At 41.6% G+C, this 12,193-nt stretch overlaps 1 protein-coding gene across 3 annotated transcripts in view; it reads left to right on the top strand.

The window, feature by feature from the left end:
* vta1 (vesicle (multivesicular body) trafficking 1) overlaps nt 1-12,193 on the top strand; it is a 60,100-nt gene that overhangs the window by 23,029 nt on the left and 24,878 nt on the right. For all 3 annotated transcript variants that reach the window (XM_031752905.2, XM_031752907.2, XM_031752904.2), the window contains exons 4-5: nt 1,896-1,971; nt 11,457-11,571. In XM_031752905.2, the coding sequence (XP_031608765.1) occupies nt 1,896-1,971; nt 11,457-11,571 (191 nt within the window). The remainder of the gene's footprint in view (nt 1-1,895; nt 1,972-11,456; nt 11,572-12,193) is intronic.

Raw genomic sequence — 12,193 nt, forward strand, 5'->3', positions numbered from 1 at the left:
TTAGAATCTTTTACGAAGAGTCGGATAACAGATAAAGAAGTAAACAAAAAGTAAACTAATACTAAGCAAATAATTAATTAGTTATTGCTGTTAACTTAATAAACGGCAATAAAAGCTTAGTAAAGGTTTACAATGACGTTAGAGGTAAAATAAGTAACGTTGTTATACAGAGATAGAAGATCCGTCCCCTCCAGTCGAGGTGGCGTTTTTAAGCCCCTGCCCCAGCTCATGTGGGTGGGACAGTAATGGAAACAAAAACGCTGATAACTGAAAGATAAAATGCAATCCTCAAAACACAAATGTTTGGCTCTGGACCTGCACCAGCCAAAGTTTTATAGGTGCTGTCTTTTTTAAAACAGCGATCCAACTGTAATAACTCTAAGCCAATATTTATTATGCTGTTTTATACAAACGGTGACATATTTGAGTTCACGTGATTGTAAGATGCTTTTAAAACTCGAGTGAGTTTATAAGTGTCCTGGCACTGATGCATGTTTGAATTCAACATGTGTCACGGGACAGTTTGTGTGTTGCATGCTCTGTGCTCTACAGCACTGTGGAGAAGTCCTGTAGTGATGAGCCTGCAACTGCTCCACCCCCTGCTGTCAGTTAGTTGTTTGTTCCTTTGTAGATTGGACCACTTTTAGTTGGTATTGATTAAGGTTGGCCGATATGTGAAATTTTTCCAACCGACATTAATGAGTCCAGTAAATGACGATAGGCGATTTATTTGTGCAGGTGACTTTTTGATGGGCGGAGGAATGTAATCATGCACAGACTGATTTGCGCAATTTTTAACACAGAAGTCGTCCAAACATGGAGCCAGAAGTTGCCAGAAGATGCCAAAAAAAATACGAAGTCACCAATTTGGGATTTCTTTGGCTTCAAACCAAAAGATTCAAAGAGGCAAACCTGAGGATGTAACCAAAGGGGTGTGCCGTATAGTGCCAGCAAAGGACTCAAACATGACTAACATGCAGGAGCGTTTATGTGTCCATCATCCGGCTGAGTATGCTAGGCTATCACCAGCTTCTGCAGCTCCATCGAAAGTGCTTTTGCTAATATAGCTACTTTTTGGATTATTCGTTTATTTATTTATTTCAAATGCACAAAATCACACTAAAGCTGCTGGAAGAAGGTGCCGTTAAAACAGCCCTATTTTTTTTGTTTTGTTTTTGTTTTTCCGTTTACTGCTTCTCTTAGCTTCAACCAACATTATTGGTAAAATTACTCAAGTGCAAATAAATAAATTGCTATTGTAGAAACGAGGCTCAGCCTATCGTTGATGGTCGATAATCGCCCAACCGTAATGTTGATCACTCCTGACTGGAACATGAGCTGTTTTGGAGACTGAAGTTATTCCCCCTCAGTTGTTAAGCATCAAAGACACGACAGTGATTTGTAATATTTTTGGCTCATCAGAGTAAAACTACTAAAAAGTCACAGAGCTCAAGATCAAACCAGCAACCATCCAAATCCGAGACGAGCCACTGTACCTCATGAGCCATACCCATAGTCGGCGTGTGGTCTCTGAGCCACGGGGGGGTGAAACTGGACGTGAATGGATTTGTGCTCATGTTATTCACTGTCTTCACTGAGCTCAGTGACTTTTTTGTTGCTTATATCTTACTCCTGAATAGTGGATCAGTGCAGTTTATGGATGTGTGACGGTGGAAACTACGAATCCTTTGTGAAGGATATTTAACAGACTTGTTTATCTCTCAGTGATGGAACACTAAGAGACTAATGGACGTTCTTCCATCTTATTCATTCACTTCTGTTCTGCTTATTTTTTTTTCAACCCCCTTTTCCTCCATCCTTCCCTCCTTTCTTCCTTTGTATATCCCATAATTCCTGCCATCTGTCCCCCTCCTCTGCCTCTTTCCTTCCTCCAGGAACATGATCAAGTCGTTCTACACTTCCAGTCTGCTGTTGGATGTCTTGTCTGTGTTTGGGGAGCTGTCAGAGGAGGTAAGATAAAGACCCTGCTGGGTGTCCCAGGTTTGATCTCTGCAGAGTTATAATGATGACCAACACCAATAGAAAGCTCATTTATCAGATAACTGGCTGAGGGATGATGCTGACTTTATTTAATCATTTATAAATGATCCAATAATCCCCAAAGAGACCAAAACCAACAGAACATTCATCCTGCTGCCGAGGCCTGTCTGTGCAGCCAGATGCCGACAGCAGTCATGCATCTGCTTCTTTCAACTCAGACACGAGAAAGTGATACAGTCGTGACATCGATCAGGTCACTGCACTGTGGGAATGTCATTAAAGGAGACTTCAGGTCCTTCACCAATCCCTTCCTTCTGATATTTCATTGTTGTTTTTTTTTTATGTTGGCTAACAAGTCTATCAGTGATCTGCACTCATAACAGAGCTGCTGTGAGGCCAAGCGTTGACTCCGCTGTTACGATGTAGTCAGGGTGCTGCAGATAAACAGATTTTGTGTGAATTTGTGCTCTTATCCTCCCGCTAATCTGCAGTTATTAGCAAACCTTTACATACTGGCTCCACAGCCCGACATTGTTAAAACACAACTTCACAGCCAAAAGTTTTCAAAGATCCCAAATGTGCCGTGCTGAATTTTCATGGAAGAGATGCACAAACACGTTAAATATTTCCATTTGATGAGAAGGTGCAGCCACAACACAATAAACCACAGAGTCTGAGCAAATTAAAGCTCATCATTGGAAGCAAAGGTTTAAGTTTAGTGGTTATTAGCAGTGGCTGGGAGTTATTTGAGCCTTAAGGTGTGAAACACAGCGCAGCATTTCCCACAGATTCAGATTACAGTACGTGTGGTGCAGGAGTCCCACACTTTCTCAAATAAGCGATTAATAATTTTGCTCAAATGTATCACCGCTCTAAACATTTTATGTGCAACGTTTGTGATGAAGACATAACGGAGCTGTAGATGTCTCTGCAGCAATCTGCTTGTTATCTCCACCGTCAGCCTGCAGCTCGTGCCTGTGAGGGTCGCTGAGCTCTTCATAGAGGTGTTATAGTCGACTACTGCAGACCATCATGTTGGAGTTCAGCTGTGGGACAAGGTCCTCTTGAGATCAGATACCCAGACAGTGACTAAACTTTCAAAATAAGAGTGGGGAGGCTTATGGCCCAGTGAATTAACAACAGACATTCTCTCAGATGGATTGAAAATTGGCCAAAGTATGTCCCCAAATATATTTCGGCAACCATTATTATGTCCAAATCACCCAGAAACCATTAAAACATGATGGGGCACTTAGTTCATGTATGGTGAGCTGTCATGCTCCCACACTGAGACCCACTGATGACTGGTGAGTTTCAGGGAGCAGTGTTGCCACCATCTTATGTAACACTGTTACCCGTCAGGGACCTTTATACTTGTTTATACCCATTGAAAGCATACTAGTGAATGCCTTCAATGGGTTCCCATGTGTGTCAGAATTCATCCCACTGACCTGTTTCTGAGAGAGAAACCGAATCTGTACCTGCAGCATAACGGTTCCTAAACCAGACAAGTGAGTCATTGAGTTTGAAAAGAACGACTATCCAGTTCAGTATTTTCAGAAATGCTTTTTAAAAATGACTCTAGCCTTTGTAACTGAGGCTGGCACACATTTAATTCCACACATTTTTTTCAAAGCAAGCACTCAGATGTCAGGTGATCTCCTCTCTGTCAGCAGGTACCACCCCTCATTTATTGATGTTTTTGCTTTCAAGGAGCCAGTTTGTCCTGTAAAGTGGTCCTGAGCAGCAGCTCTCCAGGCTTTCTGAATAGTAATCAGTTGGGGTTTTTTTTTAGTTTTGATTTTTTTATTTTCAAAAATAAAAAGCCAACTCAAGGGATGGACCAGTGCTGTTCACACAAAACAGACAACCCAGGAACCAGTTTGAAATGAAATCTTCTGGCTTTTTGTTATGAGCAGCCTGTGTTTCACAAAAACTCATAATTTGTTCTCATTTTTTTTAGGTAAATCTATAAAAATTGCCTAGGATAACACAGTTAACACCAACAAGGTGATTCCTACAGAGCTATTGGCTGAAACCTTGCTATATCTCAGCATGGTGTGCAGGGTGCCCCTAAACGTTTTTTTTAGAAAACTGGGTGACTAAAGAAGAAATGAATAACCAAAACAACTGCCTATAGCAAATAAACAGTATCGGAAAGTTATCTTCTTAAGAAAGATCCAACAAGACCAGACACAAGAGGAGAGAGATGATACGGACCTTCAGTTGATCATTCATTGCTCACTGAAGCGTCATCAGAAATGGTCTCAGTGGAAGGACGTCTGTCAGGAAGCCGTTATTAATGTAGGGAAATGGGGAGAAAAGGCAGAGGTATGAAAACTACACGAACAGTTCTGATGGAGAGATGGATCCACATCATGGTCAGTATGTACAAGGAGGTCAAGAGGAGGTCCAACAGTGAGAGTCTGCAGCCATCTGTGACACAGGGTGGAGATTCTTTCTTGGAAATCTAAAACGGAAAAACAGGCAGAACACCTCGAAAGAAGAGCTTTAAATACTCTTCACGAATCATGGAGATCTTTTCCTGAAGATACTTAAAGAAATGACAGAAAGCTCAGACTGAAGAATGAAGTTTGTCATACCAAATGCAGATTTTGAAGCTGGTTAGAATTGTATTGTCATTTCTGTGATAAACTGACTCAGCTCTGTGTTAGTGTGGCCACAAACCTTAAGTTGAAAAGACACCATTAGAGGTGTCATCTCTGTTATCTCTTTATCTCTGTTCATTAAGAACACCATTAATCCTCAGTCTGGCCCCAATCCAGGCCTCCAGTACATTTAATTTGATGTGCATCCATATTCAGATGTGAAGACACGGCTGTGTGATTTCATGTTAACTGCATCAAACTGCCAGATCTTTAACTTTACCACTGTTTTCTCTTTCCTCCTTCAGCCGTTGAGTTTTTATGTTCAGGCCTGATATAACAAATATAATTTGCTTTTACACGAGGAGTCGCTGTTATGCCTGATCAATTGGAATTATTACCCAACCAGTTTTTATATATGCATGTGTCTATGTACAGATTTGCACTTGCCTAGTACTTGAAGTGATTGCAGCTGCCCACTGGGCCCCACAGTAAAACTGAGTTTGTCACCTCAGGTCTCGATGGATGAAATTCCTGGACAGTCAGCGTTCTGAGAGGAAATTTCCTCTAAAAAAATGATGAGAAATCTTCTGCAGCATTTTGTCTGTAATGTTTCCTCTTCAGTTAGTTCCTCGTTGCTGTGCCTGGCCGAGAGCATGCACTGGACATAAAAATCTACACAAGGAGAAAGCTCATATGCGTAGTTCTTTCGCTCCGGCTGTCACCGCACTGCATTGTTACTAACAAAGGCAGCGTGGACCATCTGCCTCTGACTATAATTATGTCTCTCCACCATGAGGCCGTGAGCCCGGCTGGGGACATTGTCAGCCAATGCATTTTGCATTAACAAATTACAGGGATTGAAAGCATTGTGACCCTAATCTTGGTACTTCGCAGAAAAGAGTCAGCAGCCGGGGAAACTACATGTTCCTGAGTCACTCTTTGAAAATCGGATGATCACCTGGAATATAAAAGCATCTGGATTTTTTTTTTTTTTTTTTATACAGTCATGAAAAAGTTTTTAAAGTTGTGCACAAAACTTTATCACATAACTGCATGACGATAATGTTTCCAGCAAATATGTTGAAAGTAATTCAGTTAGAACTGAAGCATTCGTGGCTCATCATATCTTGAGACGTTTAAGGTTTTACCAACCAAATGTCCAAATGAAGATTTAAAGTCCAGTGGTTCCCACTGTGATTTGCTACCTTATTGTGGTGGAGGGGTTTGTGTGTCCCTGGAATCCCAGGGGGTATGTTGTCTGGGGCTTTTGCCCCATGGTAGGGTCTCCCATGGCGAATTGTCTGGTCCCTCACCAAGGAACAACCTCTAGGGAACAGTTCACCCTGCCCGGGATGGGGTTGACTGGACCAGATAGGTAGAAACTAGGGCTGCACAATTAATCGTTAGAAAATCGCGATCTCAATTCATACAAAAAAAAAAAAAAAGATGACGATTGTACCGCATTTTGATCCGGGACATAATCTGCATGAAAACAAGCGCTCACTCTTCCTGCTCAACAAATGACAAGGGCGGAGCCTTATACCACGTAATACCGAAGCCAGCTGGCAGAGAAAAAACAACGGAGAGCACGTGAGAGATGACAAAGCTGTAAAGGCCAAGAAAGTGACAGGAGAAAATCCGTCCCGGTCAACCACATCAATAACGGGAACCTTATACAGCGCTTCCCCATAACCGTCGAACTCCTGCAGGCACAAAGAAATTACAGAGGCTATCACTTATCACCTGGCTAAAGATATGGCTCCCATCAACACTGTGCAAAACGAGGGATTTAGGAAAATGATCAACACCCTAGACAAACGCTACACAGTGCCATCCCGCAACTATTTTTCAAATGTTGCACTACTTGCTCTATACACGCAGTGTCGAGCAACGGTGGAGACGGAATTACAAGCAGTACAACATTTTGCGGCAACGACAAAATGTGAGACATTTATTGTTTTTTTGTTCATTTATTGTTTTTATGTTCAGTCTCAACTGTTACAAAGTTGATGTGCAGTTAATAAGTGCAATAAATATTTATACTGGAAAAGAAAATCGTGAGAGAATCGTGATCTCAATTCTAAGCAAAAAAATCGTGATTCTCATTTTATGCAAAATCGTGCAGCCCTAGTAGAAACCTATCTGAGTTGGTCTTTATGATATTGTTGAGTCTTTTTGTCTTCTACAAAAGTCCTGTTTAGGTGTTTAAATGAATGCAAAGACAACAAATTGCCTCGTGAGGGAGCATGTGCTTCCCTTTGTGGACAGAGGCTATGAATTATTGTATAACCGAGTGTTTTACAATGCCTCACCTTTCTGTTGAAACTTTTATAGCGGTTACGTTCTTGTCTTTCCCTTTGCATGCTTTAATATCTCAGAACTGTTTTTCCAGGGATTAAAATGACTGGAGCTAAACAAACACACGTCAGCTCTCCTTGTTGTTTCTGAGCTGCTTCTGTGAATTTGGCACTTAACTAGAATAAGCAGGAAATTCTCAGAGATCTCATCAGCGTCACTCCTATTGTAATATTTCAAAGATCCTTCAGCCTTCATTCGCTCTAATGTGCCCCCATTAACACTCTACTGTGTCTCCTCATACCTCCATTGTAGTATATTGTGATCATTCACTGCCTGACACCATGCACCTGGGACACACAGTTTATGAATTCTAATGTAAATTCTCTGTGGACGACTCCAAGCAAAGGCAGATGCGCACTGATCATGAATTTTACATCACTCACACCTGAGTGCAAACCAGTGCATAATTGAGGTTTAGTGCCCAACTTAGTACCTATTAACCCCGCAGTTAGAACTTTGTTACTCTGACTCTATACTCGTATAGGGGCCTGAGTCACTGGATAAATACCTCTAACATCCTTATGTATGTTTTCTTTTCTGGGTTGGATGGATGGAACTTTATTAATCCCTCGGGTAGGTACCTGAACCTTGGGATTGAAGTATTTTTATTTTCTTAGCTTACACCTTTTTATACCCTTCAAAACTACTTACCTGCTTCTTTGTCTTCAGGCCTTCAGCAGTTATACCCTCCCATTTAAAATCCAGATCCTAAAAGTTGGCCCAAATTAAACCAGTAATGCTTTTTTCTTTTCAGACTCAGTTTTAGTATGTTTTCTCGACTTATCAGTAGAATAAATTGCACCTACCTTTAACTGGCCCCAGGGGCGGATCTAGAGAAATTTTCTTAGGGTGGCATGAGAGTGGCAAAGAAATCAAATGGGGTGGCAAAATCAAAGCCATTTTTTTGCCCAAACACATATGCAGGTGGTTACATATGGTTAAAATGATTCAAATGCAGTCAGTATACACATTTTTCATATGAATATAGTCTATAACTTAATTATCGTCTGTAGCCCACATAATTACACACTTTAGCTACATAAAACATGTGAGTTTTGATCTTATGTACTGTAGCCTGTATAATAAATAAATATGGAGCCCAATAAGTATAAAATCCAGAAAGCTACACAACATGGGGCGGTTCATTTACAAACACAAGTCTAACTTAAGTTTCACACTGTTTTTTGTTAGAAAACAATCACATTGTTTGATGCTTAAATTACACAAAATGTCAGAAATCTGCACTGTCACGAACAAAAATTTAAACCTAATTTTTCATGATTTGTTGGATTAACCCACTGAGATCTGCAATACAACCGGGGATTTTTGACTCTTTTTGAGTTTACGTTTGTATTTCACCCTCAAATTGTTTCATTTTATTTTTTTCCCCTTGCCTTGCTTGGTATCATTCCTTTCAGCTCAACTGAATTTAGTTGTTTTTTTCACTGACATACTGCATTAGTATTACTGATCTGAAATTACACAAAGAACTTAAAATCCTAGTAGTATTTTTTTACTTTAAAAAAACCCCACAGACATGTTGAGTAAATTTTTATAACTTGAAATGCAAATATAAAATGTACATTTTGTAAACATATACAACTATTTATCTAAAAATGCAGCCAATACACCTGCCGTTTTTTTTTTTTTTTTTTTTTTTTTTCCATTTTGTACAACCATTTAAAAATATTACTAAAACTAAAATGAGAGAACAATCGGGTGTCGCAATAAGATGCCCCACAAATGATGTGTGCCAGTAAAAAAAGTTTGTCCAGCAAAAGACAGGAGAACAGCACAGGGATAAACCTGCAGGCCTGACAGCAGGAGGTGTATCACTCCGCTGGTTTTCTACTTAGTGACAGTGTTTACATTGCAAATGTGCTTTTGTGACATTCATTAGTGCCCCTCACTGACACACAAAACAAAACGACTACACAACAGAACAACTACACAAGACAGCACAACACACTAAGTATACACTCCACACTAAACGTCACAAATCTCCCACATCTAAAAACACTCTCTCTCTCTCGCTCGCTCTGTCTCGCTGCCGTTACCGTCACTCCCAAAACTTTTCCCTCTTCCTAAACAACCAAATCCCACGTGTTGACTTTTTTTTTTTAATTGGTCGACATGGTGCATTTTTCCACCGATAGGAAAGAGGTGGCTTTTTTCCCTTTACTGTTTTCGTGCTGTCCTTAGAAAACGCTTAAAACACACACACACAACAAACGTGACGACAATATTTAGAAAAAAGCGTGGCTTATATATATTATCATAACTCTGGATTTACTGGCCTGTAATTAAAATTTAAATACTTTGAAGTCCGAACTTTCAATGTGGGCTGAAATAGAAACTCAGCGTGGCTGCAGCTTGTTGCTGTGTCAGCTTAAAATAGTCATGTGATTTGGAGGTGCAGCGTGTCTGTGGACCACGGAGGGTTAATAACACTCACCTTCCTTCAATTTCCAGAGTGAAGATACGAAATTCCCATGGTGTTGTTCAAAATGTGCTCTGGCACAATCATAAGCATTGCTTGTTACTGAAAACAAGAAAAAAGCCGGTCCTGCTATGGGCTGAACCATTTGTTAATGGTGGAGAGGGGGAACACTATGCAGTATATTCAGTTTTAGCATTTATATTCACTGTTGACTTTAGCTACGCTCAAACTGTTAATGCTATCTTATTTTAATAAACAACACTGCCATATGCAAAACTAGGGTGGCACTTGGGGTGGCACTTGCCACCCCATGCCACCCTTCTAGATCCGCCCCTGCCTGGCCCTGCTTTAAAAGCTAACCTGATTCACATTAGGTCCATGTTCTAGAGTACCGATGGAAATTGGATAGCCAACAGAATGAGACCTGAATGTAACAAACCCACAGCAGACCGCGGTGCACAGTCATGCTTCCCACCGGTGCCGCAACACTGCCGCCTGCTCCTGCTGTGTAGCTACCATCTCAGCCACCATTTGGGTCAGCTCTTTCCTCGGCTGGCCCAGTTGCGGGTCTGCTGTGTCCCCATCCTGGGTTTCGGCACCACTGTAACAAACCCACAGCAGACCTGGGTGCACGTTCATGCTTTTGCAGCATCTCTTTAGTAATGGTTGCTTGTTCACACACCGTTGGCTGCAGCCCTCTCTTGCTGCCAGCCATACATTGACAACAACCACCATCCTGCAGGACCCAGTACCATGTTTAAATCGGCAGGGCATGATTGCAGATGCTGTGCAGGTCTGTCCGCCTTCCCTGCATGGCACCGCAAGCCACGCCCCGCCACACTGAATAAATATCCCAGCACTTGGTGAGAGGAAGGATCTGTCAGTCTTTTCAACTCCGCTCACCTCACTCATGGACGAGACCTATAGACACTCGTCCCTGACCCGGAGTTGGTACTCCATCTTTTTCTGGCTGAGGAATCATGGCTTTGACTGTGTTACTTTTAATCCTGGCTTCAAACCACCCCAGTGAAAGAGGTCAGCACCCGACAAAGAGAACCATGTCATCTGCAAAAGCAAAGATAAAATCCTGAGTCTAACACCCTCCACTCGTCAGCTGTGCCTGTCCACAAGTCCAAGTCTGTCCAAGAGTTACGAACAGAATCTTTAGTGAAGGAGAGCCCTTCAGGAATGATTCTTACTTTTTGTTGGCGGTGTAAACCCAGTCCTGTACAGCTGTACTGGGACCAGAAACAACAAAAGCTAAGCTAACACTGCACACTTCATGCAGTTATACAGTTTACCTCATTCTCAGAGCACGCTGGCATGTGACAGGTGTAGCAAACAATTTATACCTTCCTGTCTTTGTTTGGGGACCAAACATAACACGTTTGTCCAGTGCCACTTGGATTAGGCTTCCAATATAGCAGTACTACCTCTGTTTTTTATATGTCGCATGCCCAGGTCACAGTCTGGCCGTCTCAGATAGATCCGGTGACGTCCACAATGTTCCAGTGACTTCCAGTCTGGAAAGTTCCTCATCCAGATAATGACTGCAGCTTCAAAACTTCTCTTCTTTAACAAAGAGAGCCCCTGTCCTGCATTGCTGGTGTATGACAATGAATTTAGGACGCATGGTAAACATCAGCAGAATAAATGGTTCCTCTTGTTAAAATTGGATTGGTGAAATTGGGTGCTATTGAACGAAGCACCCTGGGACCCACAAACATTTCTATTTTTAAGAAGACCTCATTAAAGTAGAATTGGAAACTAATGATTATTATGACATCATTAGGAACTAATGATTGACAACCTCAATCAATGAGAGTTCAGTTTGACTTGACAATGTTAACTTCTTTATGATCTATGTTCCCACTTCCAAATCCTTTACAGTGACTAAATTCATACCTTTCAGCAGCCTCGACCTTTGACCATATCGCATGTCTTAGACTAACCATCAGTTATATTTTTCCACAGCTTTTACCCGGAAAAACTACCTCCCTGTGTCAGTTATAACTTCCTTGATGTGTCTTTATTCTCGCCTTTACCAGAACATCCAGCATAGGAAGTACGCTCGCTGGAAGGCCACGTACATCCACAACTGTCTAAAGAATGGGGAGACACCTCAGCCAGGGCCCATCGGCATGGGCGAGGACGAGGAAGCAGGTGGGACACACTGATATGGAACACACACACGCATGCACCTACAGACAGAACCATGCCAACAAAAGGAATTTGGCCTCAGCATTCATTAAAGAGAACTCACACAAGAGAAAAGGGGAGGACTGTTTGGTAACGGAGAAAGAGGTGTGTGCGTGTATAAACCTTGGCTCTGCATTGTTTGCCTTATCAGGTCTGGGGCTGTAGCAGGAAAGTCCTGCGGTGAAACTGGAGACGTTGTGAGATTAAAGGAGTGAGGAGAGTAGATTAGTCATGTGGTCTGTTCTTACATCCACAGTAAATTTGTGCTTATGTGTGACAATGATTCAAACTGGCACAGTCTGGCTAAGAAAACTAAAAAAATGTGTGTGAAAATGCACCTGAATGTGTGTGTGCCGCTAGGCTAAGCCAGATCTTTTCGTGTGCACGTGAGAATGAGCTGATATTTATTTTATTACTCTCGGTTTCCTCATATTGAACACAGATCCCTGACCTTTGTCACATTGTAAAGCTCTGGCTGCTGATGCCAGGCTTACACCATAAAACGTAACCTTTAATAGAAAGAAAGCATGGGAAAAACGCCATGAGATCCTGGGGAGATTGACTGAATGAGTCCACCAACAAAATG

The sequence above is a fragment of the Oreochromis aureus genome, linkage group 15 (genome assembly GCF_013358895.1).
Source record: "Oreochromis aureus strain Israel breed Guangdong linkage group 15, ZZ_aureus, whole genome shotgun sequence".
In the NCBI taxonomy this organism is placed as follows: Eukaryota; Metazoa; Chordata; class Actinopteri; order Cichliformes; family Cichlidae; genus Oreochromis; species Oreochromis aureus.